Source organism: Solanum lycopersicum, chromosome 3 (genome assembly GCF_036512215.1).
Source record: "Solanum lycopersicum chromosome 3, SLM_r2.1".
Taxonomy (NCBI): Eukaryota; Viridiplantae; Streptophyta; class Magnoliopsida; order Solanales; family Solanaceae; genus Solanum; species Solanum lycopersicum.
The window spans coordinates 1865330-1887110 of NC_090802.1; the positions used below are offsets into that span (position 1 = coordinate 1865330).

Here is a 21781-nt window from a genome sequence, read left to right on the forward strand (position 1 = left end):
TTATCAAAAGTGTTCTTTATTTTACTTAAATTTCGTATTAAATCAAACTAGACTATTTTTTATAAAACGGAGAAAGTATTATCTAATGTGAGATTAAATAGTCCATGAATCTGCTAATGGGCCCAAAAGAGCAAACGGCCCATAAAATGTTACGGAAGAGAAAAAGCCCAAAACTATCATCTTTTAACGATACTCATAATTAATAACCACAATACCATGAAATATTGGCTGAAGTTCTATATAACGATTTGGACAATTCTCAAATCATGATTTTTTACGATGAACTTAGGATCGACTAAGTTCATTACGCTTGAGAATTATATTCGTTTAGGATTAAATTACATTTTTTTGGATACATTAACACATGAGTTAAGTCCATTTTAACTTCATAAACTTACTATTTGAAGTCAATTATTACGGAAAATTACAGGAAAAATTACCAATATGCACATTTTATTTTATTGCAGTCTCTAAAATTTTATTCCATTTAAAAAAAAATTCAAAATTCCCCCTTGGATACATCGTTTCCCTCTCGCTGATATATTCCTATTCCTCTCAGATACATTTCTCCCCTCGCGGATATATTCCTCTCCTATGTATCCTAATATTATCCCCTTTTTGATATATCTTTTTCCTATGTATTCAAATGTCATATCCCCTCTCTGATCCATCTCTCCCCTCTTTGATACATCTTTCACCCACGTATCCCGATGTACATTGATATATCTGAGAATCAATATATCCGGAAGTCCAGGAAAGTATCCGAAATCTATAAAGTTAAGGGACTTTAATTTTGTAATTTGAAAGAGAGTGGGAAAATAATGTAATTAACTCTCAAAACTACGAAAATTATGTTAATTAAGATAATAGTAGGACCGCAACTACTTCAAACCTGCAATGCACTTTCCAATAAGTTGCAAACACAATATTAACGAAGTAATATATGTATATTTTATAATTTAAAAACGAATTTTCTATCTCTATAAAATATTTGTATATATTTTATTCTTTTCAGACTCTATCTGCGTATGAGATTATCTAAATCCTAAGATATTTCATTTTGTGGCATATTTTATGATATAAATAAATAGATAACTTGTATAATCATTCAATTATAACAAATTATCCATCTAAATCATTTATATTTGTTTTCTATTAGGAAATAACTCAAATTAAATTTCACTAGTCACAAAGTCATCATAAGCAAAAAGGAGAAGGAAACTAAAAATGGAATGCTAACTTACAAACGTTTATTATAGACCCTAATTTAAAATTACTTCTTTTGTTCAATAATACTGATCTATTATTAACTTTACACATTTTCTAAGAAATTATATAACAATATTGGTCTATTATTAACTTTACACATTTCCAAACAAATTATAGATAAAAGATAGTTTTACTGTTATCCTTTGAATATAATATAAATAACTTTTTTTGAAAAATGTAACAGAAAAATGACTATGAGCCTGTTTGGCTCATCTTAAAAGCTGGTTTTTGACTTATTTAGCTGTTTGACAATACTCAAAACAACTTATTTTAAGTTAAAAAAAACTTATTTTAAGCCAAAAGTTAAAAGCTAGGGTAGGGGTGTTTTTTTTTTCCCAGCTTATAATCTATTTTAAGTTGACCATATTTTTACCTTTTTGCCCTTACTATTTTTATACAATCTCCAAATTACCCACATAATCCTAACATCTCTTTCTTTTATTTTTACTTTTCACGTGTGGATGATAGACAATTACTATTACTAATTGAAAATAAAATAAATCTTAAATATTTCAAGTGATCTATTCAAATTATATATTATTAAGATGTAAAATAAATTGCACATATAACTTAAATAAAAATTTATATTCCTCTTATAAATGATTTGTGATAATAAAGAAATATGTGAATGATAGACAATTATTATTACCTATGGATGAAACTAAAATAAAATCTTAAATCATTCTTTAATCTATTCAAATTATATATCTTTAAAATCTTTAATAAGTTTATATTCCTCTTATAAATAATTTGTGATGAGAAAGAAATATGTGAATGATAGCAAAATATAATTATTTATGGCTGTAAAATATAAATTAATTAACTTTTATTATGTTAACAACTTTTAAGGGTATTTCAGACATTTTGATTTAAAAAGTTGTTTATCAGCACTTATTTGCCAAACACATCAACAACATTTTTTTTAACTTCAACACTTTTATCCAAACGCATAACTGCTTATTTTAAAAATAAGTTTCAGCACTTTCAAAAATACTTTTTTAAAGCTGCTTTTATTAAGCTCATCCAAACGGGCCCTATAACTAATAATAACAGTAAATTAGGAACTAAATGTGAAGTTATTCATTGATTTAATAAAATGAACAAATATTTTTGGACATTCCAAAATAGTATAATGAACAACAATTATTGAACTAAGGGAATAGTTATTTATATTTTATTCGATGAATTTTTAATATAAGTATATAATATTCGAATCAAAATTAATATATTCAAATAAATCCGTAACTAACACTGTGATAAATTATTGTAATTTTTAGCTGGAAACTGCGGCGATCAGCAGACGCAAATGGGCTTACTAATCTGCCAGCTCTTAACATGAAGATTTGTCACATTCTTCTGTCTAAATTTTCATATATTATATTTATGTCACATGAATAACTTGTAAATAACAATTTAATCTTAAAATTAGTTTTCTTAGCACGACCAATTTGAAAAAGTTCGAAAACATTTTTATCATAATGTGATATTGTCTGTTATGAAAAAAAGACGAACGGTTTTCTTTTCTATATGTGTTATTCATAGTGTCAATGTATCTTATGGATGACACATAGTGAGGGATCGTATGATAGTTGATTAATATTATAAAAGTAGTTATGAGAAAATTTATATATTATTTTATTATAATATTAGTTATACGATTATTATTAATTCTACATTAATTTAATGTTATATATAAACAACTAAATTCCTCCTAATTACCAACTATCAAACATATCTAACTCACCTTCAAATCAACTATCTAACAACCCCTTAATTTCCCAACAAATATTCTCGGATACATTTCATTTTTTTGCAATTGTGCTTGTAATTCGCGGTAAACATTTTTTTTTTTGCCATCTGATTCTACAATTATCCATTCGGTATACATATGTATGAAATACGAATGTGTTTGTATAAAGCGAGAGAAAAATGTATATACAAATACAAACACATATATTTTCGTCTTATACACTTATAATTATACAAATACATATCTTATTATACAAATTACAATGTATAAATGAATTTATACAAAACTGAACAATTCATATAAAACTGGATGTATCTAGCAAATTATACAGATCAAAAGCTTCATAACAAACATAAAAACTTGATATGGAGTGCAATCATGCAAACTATAACTATAACATACAAATATGATTTTTATGTTTGTTATATCTGAAAGTTACTCTTTTTTTTCATGTGTATTTTCAAAATTATCATAAATCGACAGATAAAAATGAGACTAAATCAATTCTTGTGTTATTACTTTGATATCTTTATATTCATTTCGTCGAATCATTAATTCATATCATTGTTAGGCTATAGCAAAAAAAAGAAAAAGAAGAAGATATTTTTATAATCATGGTGTGATATTATTGAATGATTAAATTCTTTGAAAAAAAAAAGTGAGTGGTACAAAATAGCTTTAAGACCAATGATACAATTAGACAGGACAATGAATTATGAAAATGATAGATCTTGGCATATTCTTTATATTTATTTATTGCATGACTAGGAAAAAAATAATTGTAAACGTAAAATTCCAATAATGCCCTCTCTTATCACTCTAGGTTTCTGTTTTATCCATGGGTAATTTCGTCAATATGTTTAAAAACTAAAAGAACCATTGTCTTGATGCCGCATAATATATGGTGTAAAGAAGATTCCCATATCAATTATCAAAAACCCTACTAAAAACCTAATTTATCTCTTTGTAGGGTACCCCAAAATTTGATGTTAGGTGAAAGAACGGTTGAATGAAATTTATATATATTTTTTATTTTGGGATTAACGAAATTTTAATATAGAGAGATGTTTTTCGTTATATGACATTAATTAAAATTAATTAAATCAAGAAATATTGAATGCAAAGTGGTTATATAAATGAAGTCGTTAGGTGGTTAAACAAGATGAACCCTCTCTTTTGGATACATATGAAAATATTAATCAAGAACTTATATCTTTTCGAGTTAAAGATACGACGTAATTTGAATTTTTAATCTTTATAACCCTATCTTTAATTGAACTCATTTGTTGATAAATTACATTTAAAAACAACAAGAAGGACAATACTATTCTAGGTGAAATATTTTAGGAAAAAAATAAAGATAAAAATGGTAGACATGGACTGACGTGGATCCTTGCTGTTTTGGTCTACCAATTATATGATTATTTATTTATATAAATATCTCAATTTACTTTACTCTTAACATTTAATGGTAGGCTCCCCTTTTGTCCAATTAATTTTCATAATTCTTGGTAACTATATAAAGCCATTTCCCAAATTAAATTTAGTCACATTACAAATTTATAATATATTTAGCTCCATTTAGAGAATTAGGATATTATTATGGTTAGAGTTATGGCTAGAAGAACAATGAGTCATCGGATTTTAACGTGCGATAAGTTGGAAATAGTGACATTTTCCGGCGACCCCGCATCGATAAATATTTCCGATACTATTTTTGGTTTTTTCGATAATGAATCATTGAAAAGTATTCATCTCGATTTTTGTGAGCATAATGAGAATATTGATGATGAAGGCGAAGAAAAAGATGAGTCTGAAAATGTTGAAGAAAATCAATTTTGGGAAACACAACATCAACTTTTACAAGTAAGTAATTTCTAATACTCAATATATATATATATATATATATATATTTTTTTTTAAATAAAATTTTAAACAAAAATTAACAAGGCGAGCAAAGAATCCCGTGCGTTAATAAGTAGATGTAATGTGAAAAATCTACTCCAATGTAGTGTTTGGCGTAACCTTTAATCATATAGAGATAAACTTTAATGCTACTCCGAGACTCTAAAATCGAATCAGAAATGATACAAAGGGTTAGTCTTTAACATCTTCATATCCTTGAATTTCTCCTATTGATCCGATAATTAATTACTTAAAAGCCATTTCATTAATTAATTTTTTTCTTAGCTAATTACTCCTTTTTAAATTATTTAAGTTATTTTTAATAATAGGAAAGCTTCGTAGTAAGTTTGATATGATTACTACAAAAAACAGAATAACAATTTGTCTGTTTAATTGAACTGATAGTATAAAGATTTTTTATACTGTTCGTGCATATAATTTAAAGTCCTGTTATTATGTGATGATTTTATAATGTTTTAATTACATGAATTTTGTAATTTTATAACTTACAATTTATTCTAGTTACCAATTTATGTTATCAAATGAAGTTATTTGTAATTATATTTTAATAATTTAATTGTGTAAATATTTTTATTTCATTAGGGTGTTCTATATCGGACTACTTCCTTGGAATCACAAATTCGAAGCATTACAAAGGAGGCAATAAAAGAAGGAAATGAAATTATATGTAGTTGTCGCAGAACGCTGGATGACGGCTGCAAAACCTGCCTCATGAAGGAGGTTTGCAGCCGTCTGCAAATTGCAGGGTTCAACTCTGTAATTTGCAAGTCGAAATGGAAGAACTCTCTAGATATTCCATCAGGTAACTTTTTTTAAAAATAATAATAAGTAAATGATTTTTTTAATAAAGAGCTTAAGATATATATAATGATGAAGTAATGAAATTTTAAGCTTAAATTATATAGATTTGTTGAAAAGTAGAAATTTTATATAGTGAGTGAAGGTATATCTATCCTTAAAATGTGAGATTTATAATCTTAAAAATAAGATAAATAATTTGCTATAAAATATAAAGATGACTCGATCACGTGAAAATTTCTTACACTATTAATGTACTTAAGTTAAATAAAACCTACTACTATAACAAATTAAATTACTTACCGCTTATTTTAAAGATATGATAAATATAAATATCTCTTCGTAACAAAAATACAAATAGAAATTTTATAATGTTTATATTTTCTTTAATATGTCCGAAAAGAAGAGCGATTTTTTATTATATTTTGAAAGTCGATTTAAGCTATCAATAAAAGAAAAATTACGAAGATCTTAACCTTTGACGAACATAAAATGATAACTTATTAAAATCTTTTAATAATAGTGTATAAAATGACAACTTTATATCTACATCTAGAGCTTTTAACTTACTATATATTAAAATAAACAATTATATAAGTTATAACTGAGAATGACAACCATATAAAAATCTCTTTTAATGTATGGCAATGAACCAATTACATAGTTTTGATATTTCTAATAGCTGAAAAATGACTTGTTTAATTTGTGGCTATCCACCAAGGACAAATTTTATGACAAGAACTTTTCAGACAAATTTTTTTTAATTCAACTCAAATATTAAATATATATTAAATCTTGAATAACTTTAACGATCTTATTAATCTATTATAATATACAGGTGAACATACATTTATAGATGTGATTGACTTATCAAATCCTAAAAAGGGTGAAGTAAGAGTTATCATAGAGCTAAATTTTCGTGCCGAATTCGAGATGGCACGAGGATGTGAAGAGTACAATCGATTAGTAAAAAATTTACCAGAAGTATTTATTGGAAAAATCGAAAGATTGCTATCGTTGATCAAGATTTTGTGCGCGGCGGCCAAGAAATGCATGAAGGACAAGAAAATGCACATTGGGCCGTGGCGTAAACAAAAATACATGCAAGCAAAATGGCTTAAAACCCGTGAACGTGTGGAGGCGGCCAAGTTAACCTACTCGTCCTCTATGGACGAGTATTCTAGTCGGCCGCCTCCACGGCCAAGGGCCTCCATGCTCACGGTTGATTTGTTGGAAAATTTGCCAAATTTACATCTCATCACGGCAGTTGAAGTATTGTGAAATTTTGAAAAAGAGACATTAGTATATAAGTTATATTTTGGAAATTTTGAAATACTATATTGTATTTGCTATAGTTGTATTTTGTTCTTTTTCTCTAGGTTTTTGGGGTTGGGGAGTATTTTTTTTTTTGTTGTTGTTGTTGAGAGAGTTTGAGGTTATTGTTAGAATTTTAATTTACTTCTCTTTAATTAAATAATTACCTTGTTTTCTAGCTAAGGAATAAATCTCATCTTATTATGGTAGGATATTATATTTTACCCTACCATAATAAGATAAAGTTTTCAAGCTTAGCTTTTGAAACACCATAATCAATGTGGCAAGTTTGATTAACTTTTCATTAATTTTGAGTATTTTATATATATAAAGAAATCATATGAGCAAAGCAAAATGATTAAAAGTTATTTTAAACATAATTTAAGATTTTTATAATTAGGAAACTTTAAACGCAAAATATAGTGTACATTCGACTAGAAGTAGGGCGGATGAATAAAACTATTTCTATTATTTATAAATAGATTTCGAGCTTGAGTCATAAGATTAAAAAAAAAAACTAACACAACAGACGTTTGTCTCACTTAGCTCGCCTTGGACAAGAAAATAACATGAAAAAATTTTAGAATTAGAAAACTTTAAACGCAAAATATAGTGTACATTCGACTAGAAGTAGGGCGGATGAATAAAACTATCTCTATTATTTATAGAAAGATTTCGAGCTTGAGTAGTAAGATTAAAAAAAAAAAGTAACACAAAAGACGTTTGTCTCACTTAACCCGCCTTGGACAAGAAAAAAACAGGAAAAAATGCGGTGAACGTGGATCGAACACGTGACCTTCAGATCTTCAGTCTGACGCTCTCCCAACTGAGCTATCCCCGCAACTGTTCATGTTATAGCATATTTATCTTATGAATAACATTTTGTTATAATTGTTCTTTTTGCATATGAAAAAAGAAAACTAATACAGTACTCTTTTTTGATTTTACATATCTTCATCAAACATATCATTTTAAACAAATAGAAACCCTTGCTATAAATAAAAGATTCATTAATCGAGAAGTTGTATATTCTTTAGCAAATATAAAATCATCATGAAGTTCTTGAAGTAATATTGATCATATGCAATTTAGTTGTTACGTATGAAAATTACGGAATATGCATATGTGTTAATCCACTATATGAATGAGAGAAAATTGATTTCCTTTATTTATGTGTATCAACTCGAATTCAATTTACATCTTGCTTTTTCTTGCGATGTAGTAAACATTAAATTGAATTATATACATGATTAGTTTAATTATTACCCTAGCAAAACAAAATAAAATTGAATCGAGATGTAATAAAACCCTAAAATTTAAATTAATCGGGTGAGAAAAAAAAATGCGGTGAACGTGGATCGAACACGTGACCTTCAGATCTTCAGTCTGACGCTCTCCCAACTGAGCTATCCCCGCAAGTGTGTACAACTTTATTATTTTAACTATATAACATTTTAATCCAACTCCATAAAATTCGGAAGTATAAACAATATTGACAACAATAATTCTATGTAATAGTTACTAAACAGAATGTAATGACAACCCAACCCAAAATTGGCTGCGATGGTGTGAATCGAGGATTTATCAAAAATAACTTTTTTTTCTTTCTCATTATACAAACATCACCCACTTTCTTTTGGTGATTATAATAAATCTCAAACTCCACAAGTTAAATTTTAGCCTGTAGAATTTGAAACACTGTGACAATGGCTATTTTTCAAAATAAGCTATTTGAAACACAATGAAATTTTCTTTTTCTTTTTGATCAGGTAAACAGTTCCATTTAATCACAACGCCGAAATTGATCGTATACAATAAAGTAAAATAATGTCAACAAGCTAATAGATAACAAGAAAATACAGGGTTGTTCTTGTAAAGAATCTTGATTGTGAACAAGGATATGAAACATCCACAAGTCAGAGATACTATTCTTTTAACCATGGTGTGTCCTTGTCAGCTCGCGTGCATCTCGACTGATATCTGCTACCTCGTACTAACACATGTATTGTGTAACTCTATCCATAAAAGTTGCTTGGACAGTGAAAAGAAATCACCTAGTGCTTTTTTGCGTCTTGAGCATGAGATTTCATCGTTCTTAATCCACATCACCGACTTGTAAGCCATACTCATGGGGTGTTTCATGAGTTATAAATACCGAGCCAACCACGACAACTCCTTGCTGTCTTTAAGGGCAAATGAAACATCATCACTGCAACAAAAACGCAACGAATCAGTAGGACAAAAGCAACCATTGCAAGAGTCCGACACTTGACAAGTGCTGAAAGGTCGGAAGGTGAAGTAAAACTCTCTTGGTTTTAGAAAACTCTTAGTGAAGGTTTCATCCTAATAAGGCTGAACTGAGTAAGAGCATTACAGGTATTGACGAATTAAAACAAATAAAACATGGGTATTTACAAGAATACACAATAATCTCTTCAAAAAACCAACAATTCAAGAGTTTATATGATGTACTTGAAAAAATGTATAAGAGCATTACAGAGTTTTCATATATATGATCTATGAAAAGAGCAACAAGTTATTCATCCTCCATATCCTCTCCGAAACATTTCTTTCCTAATAAAAAAACCACCCATGGTCTTAAATGTTGAAGATTGTAGTATATAAACAGAAGTATAAGCTTTCGTAAGATGATTCACACAATTAAGATAAAGTCAAGTCTTGTAATCATATATAACCAAAATGCTTAAGCCCCCAAAGAAGGGTTATTCCTTGTAATGAAAAGCATTATAATGGCGTGTCACACAATTCAACGCTTAATAATGCTGATGAACAGAAGTATAAGCTTACGTAAGACGATTCACACAATTAAAATCTTGAATTCAAGTCTTGTAATCATATATAACCAAAGTGCTTAAGCCCCAAAAGTAGAATTAGGGACGTGTTGAAAAAAGCCAAAAGTAGGGTTGTTCCTTATAATGAAAAGCATTTTAATGGCGGGTCACACAATTCAACACTTAATGCTGATGAACCCCAATCCAACTTAGCAGCACTTATGCTAGAAAAGCACGGATGAACAAATTAACCAGTTAGAAATCCCATTCGTCAAAGATGATTTTCTTCTAAATATCTTGACCGATGGATTTCTGAGAGTATCATAAAAAAGTTACCCAAACTTGTTTGGAGCTGAGGCGTCGTTGTTGTCTTATCATTAAAAAGTTGTTATTTTTACAACTCTTTGGGCACACATGATTATGCAAATTATATTATTTGGGATTAGATTCTACAGCGCATTTTAGTTAAAAGAGAAACTTCAGTTATAAGGTTTGAATCACATACTGCTGAGGTAATAAAGAAACTTACCTTGGGAAATTGAGCTGTAACTTTTGCAGTTTATGCTTCACTCCAGGTTCACATAGAATTATTCTGCATTCACCAAGCTTGCATCTGCCACCAAACAAAATAAATGTAGGATGATTAACAAAGTGAACAAGAATTTCCACACACGTGCCGACATTTTTGAAGAGTCCGAGCAACATTGATTTCCAGTCACCATTCACTGGCATCCACTTGCTATCCATATCAACAATTACATCTACTTCACAACATTATGAGAACAGGATATCAAAACACAGAACTAATTTGTTACAATGACAGCCTAGTGTTGTCAAAGTTGCACTTAAGCCCTGAAAAACAAGGCTCAAAACGTGTTGAGTGCCACCATCCTTAATGTGCGCTTTGGTCTCATCATCAAGGTTCTAAGTCATACTTTTCCTTGCCAATGAGACTCTTCTAAAGAGCCGATACTAAACAATTGAAACATCACGTTATTGTTAAAAAAAATCAATTTCTTTGTTCATGTGTGTCATTTATGGTTATATTTATTGGTCTTAGACTAAATATATATATATTTATTTTTTTCCCCTCCCTTGGCACCTTTTTCCATTAGAGCCCACAATTTATTTGCACATAAAGCCCCGGCGGACCTTAGAGCTTTTTTGCTTTTGATAACACTGCAAGCCTCTGTCAAGGTTAGGAAATGGGGGGGGGGGGGGGGGGGAAGGGGGGTTATCCTATCAGAGTTATGCTAAGAAATCAAGACTTGCCGCACACAATACACAAAATAAATAAATAAATAATACAACAAAGTAACAAGGATTGGAGACTTCATTAATCCAAGGTTAAAAATTTATAGCTTGATAATTTCAGAAAGCTAACGAATATGTGGCTTACCCAACTTTTAAAAGCATATCCCATCCTGGAAATTTCTCACCATTGCTTGTACAGAGACAGGAAACAGTTGTTGCCAACTGCATTGAGAAAATTATTTCAGGGAGCAAACTTAAACAACAACCAAGCTAATGTTAGGACAGATTACATATAAGTGCATAAAAACCAAACCAGAAGGAAGAGTAGAATCAAAGCGGGCAGACTTTTAATTGAAAAAATAGTAATCAATTATAAATTTTGTTTTCTTTTCACTACAAAAGATGCATGATTTCACTACAAGAGATACATGATACATCAGTAAATTATAGAAGCCACAAGAGGCAGATGAAACTTTGAAAGGCAGAAGACGGGAAACTACCTGGTCAAAGGTGGTCTCGCTCATCCCCGTCTTGTGACCCTCATAAACCATAGCTGCCAAGAAGATTTTACTCAGCTTGGAGCTGCTTCTCATCACCTACACAACAAAAACAAATAATTAGACATATCGCAAGCACTATGAAAACAAAATCCTTCATCTTCTCCCCCTTAAAGTCAGTGAAACATCAGCTAGCACTTTGCTGCCGCATCATTATGAATCACCCATAGAGAAAAAAAGAGCTAGTCCTAACATGATTTAGCTAAGAAGTCATTGGAGTTCCCATTTTGTACCAAGGGATGGTCAGCACAAGTCCTTGGTAAAATTCATTTCGAAACTTACATGTATACAAGGATATTTTCTAGCAATTAATAGGATTGTAACTTGCTTCAACCTCAGACCTCTCTTAGATCATCTTGACCATGAAAAATTCAACAGATTTACCTTAAACCACCCAGATAGAAGAATCTGCCCTTCTGTTCAATACCCATGTTAATACTTCCATCTCTCGAAACCCAGCTCAAAGCCACAACTCCACGAACCAGCTAAATAAATTATCATGTGTCAACCTCCATTCGAACTGATATTCTCAGCCAACATAGGTCAAATCTAAACAACCATCAAGCCTCTTTTTTACAAATAATCGTGGTGTCTGGACCAACTCGCACGCACGTCGACTAATTCTACAGCAACAGGTAACATGTAACATGATCCACCAAGGTTTAGACAACAAATAAGAACAAATCACCTAGTATTTATTTGTCTCCGCTGAGATTTGAACTTGAGGCCTCATGGTTCTCCTCCCACTTCAATCACCTCTAGGCCACACCCTTGGATGCCAGCTTTCTTTTTCACCAGCTTAAGGTACATCTTTTTCCTCTTCAAAATTAACTTCTTCACCGGCTCAATTTAGACATCTTTCCCCAAAGTTTCAACAAAATTTGACTGTCCAATCACAACGAATTGGAGATTTACTACTTGTGGCACTGTTCATTCACTAGCACCCGCTACCATGGGAAGTCAAAAATGCTTCTTCTCTCTCATCCCTAAAGTTGTGTACCTGTCCTATAGAAATGACTTCGATCATTTCTCATGTTGTATTGGAAGGTTGTCTTATTCACCTTCTTGTAATTTTTGCTATATAATTACGGTAGGGATGCCTAACCCACTTGGTGGTTTATTTTTATTTTTTTTAAAAAAAAAAAGCAGAGGAGAAAATTTAACTATTTTTTACATTCACCTCTACCCACCCTCGCAAGCGGACACCAACTAGTTTGGGCTTGAGAGTAGTGCAAGACAAAAAAGGGAAGATCAAAAGAGAATGGACTCTTGGCTGTTATCTTGTTAATATCTCGTTATCAACAAGATATGTCCCACTAACTAAAATGACTGTTGAAATTACAACACAGGGTGTTCCTTTTGGACTCACTTGGATATGAGGAGCTTGGAACATTTCCTGAATGGCTGCTTCAACATCTGCCATTCTGACAAGCATTTTACCTGACAAATACACATAGATAAGTAATCTGTATAAACCTACCAGGAATGTCAGATGTTCAAAACCAGAAAGAATATGTATTTCTTTCTAACGGAATTCCAAGTATTTCTTTCTTGCCACTAATGTCTACAAAGTTCGAGGTTTAGGTCACCTGGTGCAGCAGAATCAGGAATTGGTAGCAATTTCTTAACACGATAATCTGCAAGTTCCGCAGCTCGCCTACATATTTCTAGTGCACGGCGTGCATCACCTGAAACGGCTGCCACCTGGATTTATGCGTAAAGTGGATATTGCTTTAATAATCAACTTAAGTATCACGTTTGCAACAGCACACAAGCAAGTATGTAAATGGGATGATTAGAATCAACTAATAAAGATAAAATCCTTGTAGAGGTGAATCACAGAAGGACCAACCTTCCTTGACGCAAATTCAATTGCAGGTTTTTCAAAGGCCTCAATTCCATTGAGGCGAGTTAAAATAATTTCTTGAAGCTGCTGATAGTTATAGGGACCAAAGCAAAGTCTTTGAATGCCCATACGACTTGAAATCCTCGGAAGCAACTTCTCCGGAAGATCCATAGTATTTGCAATACCTGTTGGTGAGAGAAGTTCCCATTTTATCTTCACATATAATAACTAATACAGAAGGAAGGAAATGCTGATAGCAAATTGTGCACGCACCTATAACAATCAGTTTGGAATGTGGCTTGGTAGGCCAATCAAGAATGTTATATAAAACCTGGATTAAAAAGGAAACAAAGTCATACACATGCAATTTGCTGATTTTGATATGTACTATTGTAGATACAAGGATGCATCATTTACCGCTTGATTTCTGGTAACTAGGAGATCCAGTTCATCTATAAGTAGAATACAAGGCCGGTTTTCCTCTTTGCTACGTTCAGCAACATTGGAAAACCGCTCATTCAAGGAATGAAGAGCCTTTTTCCAACCGACCTTGTGCCCATTAAGTGCTTCATAAATAACCTGAAACAGTAGAGAGAGACATTTCAGAGAACAAAGATATTTTCTGCATCACGCGAGAAATTGCATTTCATACTTACACTGTAAATATTCTCGGGTGAAGCCAGTTTTAGGCCATTAATCTCCACAAAACAATAAGGTTTAATGCTCCCTGCATCAACTTCACACCTTAAACTCCTCATTACTGCTAATACACTCATTGTCTGCATCAGCGCAAATAAGGAACACATCAGTAATGTCAGACCAGCCTAACATAGAAAGGATATGTGACTGCCTTATGCTATCAGTCAAGTGAATTCTCTTAAGCCAATAGATACCTTTCCTGTCCCAGGAACACCATGTATGTAAAGGCATCTACCCAGGCATTGATCATCGCATATGGCACCTTTTACGAATGTAGTTATCTCTTCCATTTCTCTGCAAAAGAGAGCACTTCTTTGTCAGAAAATACCGAGCAAATTGCATGAAGAATAAAGATTGCACCTCGGGAAAGACGTACTTGGTTCTACAAGGTAGAGACTTGGGTAAAGTTGCCAGCAAGAGGGTTCCTTTTGCTTTCTCAAGTTCAGTAAGCTTATGAGACCTCACATGTTCTGGTATCTTCTTTACACCAATCTTTTGTAGTCCAAAAAACCGACCCTTTCTAGAATTCTGCACTCTTACACAAACTAATTAGCTTTCTGCTTTATGCAACATGAAGAAGTGAACTATTAGTCTGTCAAAGGACAAGTTGTATACCGCAGCCAAAGGATGAGCTGCAGATGGTCTGGTTAATAGATTACTTAGTTTTTCCCGTTCATATTCTACATCGTCTTCCCCATCAGAGTCTTGATCTTCGCAAGAGTTCCAATCCCCATCATTCTCAGCTTCATCATCATCCTACCAAATGAGAAGACAGCTTATTAGTTCGGAATAGTTCATCAGATATGAGCAAAAGGTTCCACAAATATCATCAAAAATTATTTTATTAATAACATACCACAGCATTATCTTCAATCTCAGAAATGCGCTTGAAACTATGCCAGTGAATGTCATATTCATATTCACAAAGGAAAACATCATCTCCATCATTTCTTGCCTTCTCAAATTCTTTTGGATACAAAACAAAGCAATGTCTGATGACAGATTCCATCTGCAGATAGAATCGTAGGCCTTTATTAACAGATGTAATTGGTCACTTACTCGTAAAATGTCCAATCAATTCAGACCGCCAGATAAGCAGAAAAAATGGAAGCTTTGGCTCATTTCTGTTGGGTGAGAGTCTTATCCCGCTAAATTCGTTATAACATCCAAACCCCCAAAAGCAAAATCTTACCACTTGCAATCTTTCTCTTTTGAGAACTCTATCAAGAATTACCCAATGGTAGATCAATACATTTACACCTATCGTTTGATTTTGGGAAGTTATCAATCAATTGAACTGATCAACAGGTAAATGACATTTTCTACCATAAAAAAGATTACAACCCTCAAGCAGCAAAATAGGTAGCATATAACGTCCACAGTGAAAAACATTACATTGTAAGACACAATAGAGAATACCACAATATTACCTCAACATCAGCAAAATCATTGGTCCGATAAAGTTCTCTCCTTAAGTTATGTGGCTGTCTTCCTGCATCTGTTTCCTCAGGAATAATATACCAATGTGCCCGGAACCAATATGTACCATCCACTTCTTTCCATATACTATAACATTGATATTACAATTAGTCATACATTACGACCACTGATATGTAAAATCAAAGAAACCACAAAAAGTTCTTATAATTAACATACAAATAGGAAAGCTCGTATACCTCTCAATACGAGCTGCCCACAGATCACTGTCAAGTAACTTCTCCTTAGCAGTCCTTACCCGTTTCTTCCCCTTGGGTGGTGCAGGCATTTCCATTATTTTCCCTAATTTCTTCGCCTCGCAATACATACAAATCCAATCTCCTTCAGGAACCTCCTTTAAAGGTGGCTTCAAACACTTCAAATGAAACCCTCCTAAGCATTCATCACACTCAATCATAATTACCCTCCCTGCTGGCTTGTAACAAATCCTACATTCCTCCACTTCGGGATCCTCATTGTCCGAACCAGCATCTTCTCTCCTCTTAACATATACATCATCCCCCACACCAAACTCCCCCCCATCAAAAACCACTTTTTTATAATACACCCTCTTCTTACAACTCCTCGAAACACTTCTTTTCACAACACCCACATTTTTTCTCTCTACAGATTTCCTTTTTCTCTTCGATTCAGTAAGTCCCGGTGTCAAAATAGGGGTTAAAGCAGCAACTTTAGATTTCTTTCTTTTAGCTGAATTGGTACCATTTTTCGTAGTAAAGTTCAGAGACTTACCTCGTCGGGCAGAAGTTGGAGGCGACAGAGGCTCCGGCGCCGGCGTTCGAGGGGTGGCTCTAAGGCGAACAGAACGGCGGCAATTGGTGGGGTTTAGGGTTTGTGGGGTTTTAGGGAAAATGGGATCTGAAGGAGATAAACTGGAAATGGGAAGTGGGTTTTGCTGCTTAATGGGTGTTGCGTTAGGGGATTGTTTCGATTTCTTCTTCGGCGTACTTTCACCAAAATCCATCGAAAAAATCGAGAAAAAAATGGATTTTCGTGAATAATAGCTACTTCTTTGACAAGATTATGAAGAAATGGGAACTTACATACCTTCAATATTCATCTGCGAGGAGCAATTTATACACTGTTCCTTAGCTTTTGAGGGGGAAGAAGAAGAAGCAGCAGCAGCACAGAGGTCAATGCAAGAATGGTAACTGAGAGCTGAGAGGAGTGGTACTTTGTGTTTATGATGTTGTTCTTGACCGTTAGAAGTATATGAAGTTGTATCTTTCGTCACTTAGGTCCATTTTAGTTTATATTTAGAGTTTAAATAATACGATATTAGCTCAGTTAGTTTTTTATATTAAACACATTTGATCCTAGACAAGTTTAGGATAACACATTCTATGTAATCTCACAATTTGAATTTAGAGAGGAGTGATACTTTGTGCTTACGAGATTGTTGTCCGTTAGAAGTATATCTTTCGTCACTTAGGTCCGTTTTAGTTTATATTTAAGATTTGAAGAATAGGATATTAACTCGGTTAGTTTCTCATATCAGACACATTTGATCCTACACAAGTTTACAACAATATATCTCATATAATTTCACAAATTGAATTTTGAGAGGAGTGATACTTTGTGCGTACGAGGTTGTTGTTAATCATAAGAAGCATATGAAGTCATATCTTTTGTCACTTATCTATCTTATATATGTTTTAGAGTTCGAAGAATAAGACATTAACTTAACTAGTTTCTTTTATTAGAGACATTCAGTTCTATAAGTTTACAATAATATATCTTGTGTAATCATAGCTAAAATCTGGAGAGATTTTTACTTGTGCTTGTGAAGGTAAAGCTATTGTTTATAATAAATTCCAGATCAAATAAAACATAAAAAAATAAAAGGATACTATGCAAAGCAAATACAGTAACAAAGAAATCATGACGAAAACAAAAAGTAATAGTACTAGTTAAACGAAATTGATAATCCAACAACAACAAAATCTATGTTTAATTATTTGTATTATTTTAATTTTTTTAATTGAAACTCATTTTTTACCCGAAATAAAATAAAATTACATACATATAAAAAATATATATCCGATTTTATTCCTACAATATTATGAAAATAGATAAATTATTTTTATTAGAATTTCGACTCAAATAAAATTATTAAAGGACATCTTTCAATTGTCAAAACTTAAAACAAGAAGAATGTAATTAAAATTTTATCTTCTCAATAATTGTTTTGTCATAAAATAGAAACTCTGTCTCACTTATTATTATATGAAACTTTTATATAATTATTGCACCGACACCCGCAGGAGCACTAGAATGTTACCTTCATTATTTGAGTATGATAACATTTCGTATTATTTTGTTTTAATTTATGTGCTATATATTTTTTTTAATATCTAAAAAAAGTTAATTATTTTATAATTATAATAATTTTGCTTTTTATGAAATGATAATATAGTAATACAAGTTTTTATTACTATAGTTGAATAGTAAGTATTTTTTCAACTCTTAATTAATCAAAAAATTTATATTTAAACTCTGAGTATACAATCACATTTATTTAAAAATCCTGTTAATATGAGATATTCGACATGAATCTTAATTCAGTGCCTATGTTTGAAAATTAAAATGTAGGATTTGAAATTTTAACTTATATTCTAAAAAGATTGAATTTTGAGCTTTCGAAACTACTAAGTCAATTTATATTTTTATGTCTAGAGGATTTGAAATTTCTCTCTCTCTCTCTATATATATGTATATATATACACACGTTAAAATATCAATAAAATTATCTTATATATACGATATTATTAAAAAAATTCACGTAAACACCATTTAACCCTAAATTTGTCCCAGCATATATAGAAACAAGCAACTAACATGGCCTTCAAATATTGTTTCTTTCTTTTTGTGGACATGAGTGTTTGTTAGGTCATTTCTTAGGTTTTCTAATATTAGCCTTTTTGTTGTCCTACCATAACAATGAGGGACTCTAATATTTTTACTAGTATCCTTAATTCCTTAATTTTAAGTTTTAGTCGGAAGATTTTCGCTCAATATTCGATATTCATATTTAAAAATAATTTAATTTAAACTTAAATTAAAAAGTTTTCACGAGCAATAAAATCACTCCGATATTAAAGTATATACTTATATTCTTGTATACATCCAATATCACACATAGATTATGAGTACAATAACAATTTTTACATAAATAATTAAGCATTTTGTGATGATCGTGTATCATGTCATCATGTCACTTAATATTAGGTGTCACTTGTCATAATTTTTGTCCATGATAATAAGGAGGATAACATTTTTCATGAGAAGGGACTAGAAAGATTTTTAGAGAAAAAATTAAGTATTTTGTGATGATCGTTCATTATCTCGTCATGCTATTTAGAATTAGGTGTCACTTATCATATTTTTTGTCCATAATATAAAGGAGAATAACATTTATGAGAGGATACTAGAAAATTATGAATTTTTAAAAAAAATTTAAGATTTTTATGAAATTTCTAACAAGTCTATGAACCTTTTAATTCCGTAGAGAATTCAAAATAGGAAGCTTACTTTTAAACATTGAGGGATTTGTGTAATAATTAATATTTATACTAGCCATAAGTTGACTTGTATAAATAAGATATCATTCGTAAATCACCAGCAAAACATATCAATCAAGTTCTTGATAATACATAGTAATCTAACTGGCTGATTTGATCGACATGACAATATTATATACAAATTATATAGTAAGATCATGAATAAATTGTTACGAAAGATCTAAAGTAAGTTATCGAGTATCGTATATACGCTAAGTTTTAAGACTAAAAGCGCAATAAATTAATTTACAATTTTATTCATGTCAAAAAAATTTTGCAAAAAGATTAAGAGTAAAAAAGAAGAAGGGAGTAGCATTCAAACACAATAATAATGTCATCTAAGAAAAAAGAATATATTTGCTTAGACACGTAATTAGCTTCAACTTGAAAAAGTTGGTGGCTAGTAGGAAACAATAACAAACATATTGATCTAATCGTTACTCAATATACTTTATTTTTAAATTGTAAAGATAACTTTTTATAATTAAATATAAAGAGTTTATAAATAATTTATTAAATTTGTTGTCTAAGTGCTGTTTGAATTAACTTATTTAAAGTGTTTTTCAATCAAAATAACTTTTAAACAGTTTTAAAGTGTTTGAATAAAGTTAAAAAGTATTTATATAAGCACGTATTTTAAAATTTAAAATCAAAATAATAAAAATAAGCCAAAAAAATATCTTAACTTATGACTTATAAATCATAAGCCAAAATCTAATCCAAATTCAAAATTCATCACCAATGAAATTATTTTGTTTTCGACAAACTTTGAAAGATAATTATTAAATTATTAGATGTTTAAAGAGATTTACACATCTAAGCAACAAAAAGTAAACTAAAGATTTTTTGTTCCAATTCAATGAACTCAAATAGTATATTAGTTTATTGGCTGTCTGAAACTATATGTTAATTACTTTAATCAATAAATAATTTTGTGTAAAAAATGGAAGGAGGATAACACAAATAGAAATAAATCAATTCTTCTAATGTTCTTTAATGATAAATAAATTGTTTTAATACTTTACATTTTCTTTGTTAAAATGTATACATCATGACTCATATTTTTCAGAGAATATTATACAGTGCAAAAATAGACATTTGTCCTAAAAACTTAGTAATTAGAAATAATGATTATTATTATTTTTGTTTTTATATTTCAAGAGGTCAAAATAAACTTGAATCTGGCTGTCCACCAAACATATTTGTTTATTTTCCAATTCTTTGTGCTGGCAAAATGAAAAATTATTTTATATTATGATGTCTATTTTCTAGATTCCTTTGACATTTTTGAAGATACAAACCTATTAATAACAATAATATATCTAATGTATCTTATAAATAGAGATTAAAAAAATATGTAAAACATATGTATGTAGTAATGCATATCTTATCTTTATTAGGCAAAATATGCTATTAACTGAGGGTTCATTGAGGAAAAGGAAATATTTTCAAAGTAAAATTACAAGAAAAATAATATAATAACAAGATACAAAATATATAGTAATACAAATGGCATAATACATATATTAAACTCTAAACTTAACTTCAAATTTTAACTTTGATCTTCAGTTTTCATAATGCACAAACAAATACTTTAACTATCCAACTTTTAAATAAATAACACATGAGTCCTACATGACAAAAATATACGTAGAACACCACGTAGGACAAAAAATGACATGTAGGACATTGTGTGTTTATTTGTTAAACTTTATACAAGTTTAAGTGTCTACTTGTGCACACCCAAAATTAAAAAAATATAATTGTAATTCGAAACCAAGTTAAAAAACATATTTATATATTATGCCAATACAAATCAAAAAATAAGACGATATATATGTGACTACTATATAATAATATTAATAAGGAAAAAAGATAGGAAGAGGTTAGCCCCCGACATTATTCCATCGATAATATTCAGCTATTTACTAACGTATTATACTAAATTTTGACTTACGAGTCTTTTTATATAAAATTATTACTCAATAACTTAAAGCTGAATGATATCATAGTCCGTAAAACTATGATACATCTTTTTTTATCCTCATGAAATGAAAAGAATAAAAAAGAAAACATAGTTTTCAGGCTAATTAAGTGAAAATCGAATAAAATACGAGAGTTATAAAATAAAAAAAATCTTTAAAAGGAAAGATATATAAAAAATAAAATAATCTTTTTTATAGGATTAATTTTTTATATTTAAATTGTTAGTAGGAATATAAATTGTATTTCCTTTTTCTTCAAAATGTCCACATTGTTTGTTTGAAAACTTTACATACAGACAATGACTTTATTGCATTATATTGATTTCGAAAAATACTTTCATAGAAATGGAAAGATCTATAAATGACCAAATACAATGACAAAAATTATTTGACTAAAATAAATTATATCATTTATTTTAGTGGGATAATGTGAGATATTTAATAACAAAATTTTATTTTTCGTTAACTGAAAAACATACCAACAAAAAAATTAATTTTAAGACTATTCTCTAACAAAATGATCCTTATGCTTTA

The 21781-nt window shown here is 30.3% G+C and overlaps 2 protein-coding genes and 3 non-coding genes across 5 annotated transcripts; 1 reads left to right on the forward strand and 4 right to left on the reverse strand.

Moving 5' to 3' along the window:
- The first annotated feature begins 4565 nt into the window (after window positions 1–4565).
- LOC101259314 (uncharacterized) lies at window positions 4566–7314 on the forward strand. The gene is made up of 3 exons (XM_004234069.4): window positions 4566–4885; window positions 5528–5747; window positions 6582–7314. The coding sequence occupies exons 1-3, from the start codon at window positions 4622–4624 to the stop codon at window positions 7022–7024; spliced, it is 927 nt and encodes a 308-aa protein (XP_004234117.1). The 5' UTR covers window positions 4566–4621; the 3' UTR covers window positions 7025–7314.
- A 511-nt stretch (window positions 7315–7825) lies between these two features.
- On the reverse strand, window positions 7826–7898 carry TRNAF-GAA (transfer RNA phenylalanine (anticodon GAA)). The gene has a single exon. It is a non-coding gene; the product is annotated as a tRNA-Phe (tRNA).
- Window positions 7899–8400: 502 nt separating this feature from the next.
- On the reverse strand, window positions 8401–8473 carry TRNAF-GAA (transfer RNA phenylalanine (anticodon GAA)). The gene has a single exon. It is a non-coding gene; the product is annotated as a tRNA-Phe (tRNA).
- Window positions 8474–8787: 314 nt separating this feature from the next.
- On the reverse strand, window positions 8788–16938 carry LOC101259026 (origin of replication complex subunit 1A-like). Its single transcript, XM_004234068.5, has 16 exons — window positions 15882–16938; window positions 15636–15771; window positions 15062–15214; window positions 14821–14961; window positions 14582–14733; window positions 14400–14499; window positions 14163–14285; window positions 13924–14085; window positions 13780–13837; window positions 13513–13691; window positions 13250–13364; window positions 13030–13100; window positions 11604–11699; window positions 11249–11325; window positions 10379–10462; window positions 8788–9266 (listed from the first exon to the last, which is right to left on the reverse strand). The coding sequence occupies exons 1-16, from the start codon at window positions 16664–16666 to the stop codon at window positions 9203–9205; spliced, it is 2496 nt and encodes an 831-aa protein (XP_004234116.1). The 5' UTR covers window positions 16667–16938; the 3' UTR covers window positions 8788–9202.
- LOC112941230 (small nucleolar RNA snoR28) lies at window positions 15077–15154 on the reverse strand. Its single transcript, XR_003246327.1, has one exon. It is a non-coding gene; the product is annotated as a small nucleolar RNA snoR28 (small nucleolar RNA).
- Window positions 16939–21781: the final 4843 nt, after the last annotated feature.

Bases quoted from the DNA above. Each gene is read 5' to 3' on its own strand.
- LOC101259314 (XM_004234069.4), top strand. From the start codon at position 4,622: ATGGTTAGAGTTATGGCTAGAAGAACAATGAGTCATCGGATTTTAACG. The intron at 4,886-5,527 runs GTAAGTAATTTC...TTATTTCATTAG, and splicing joins CACAACATCAACTTTTACAA to GGTGTTCTATATCGGACTAC. The intron at 5,748-6,581 runs GTAACTTTTTTT...TATAATATACAG, and splicing joins CTCTCTAGATATTCCATCAG to GTGAACATACATTTATAGAT.
- LOC101259026 (XM_004234068.5), bottom strand. From the start codon at position 16,666: ATGGATTTTGGTGAAAGTACGCCGAAGAAGAAATCGAAACAATCCCCT. The intron at 14,962-15,061 runs GTATGTTATTAA...CTCATTTGGTAG, and splicing joins AGATTGAAGATAATGCTGTG to GATGATGATGAAGCTGAGAA. The intron at 13,365-13,512 runs GTTGGTCCTTCT...GCATAAATCCAG, and splicing joins TTGAATTTGCGTCAAGGAAG to GTGGCAGCCGTTTCAGGTGA.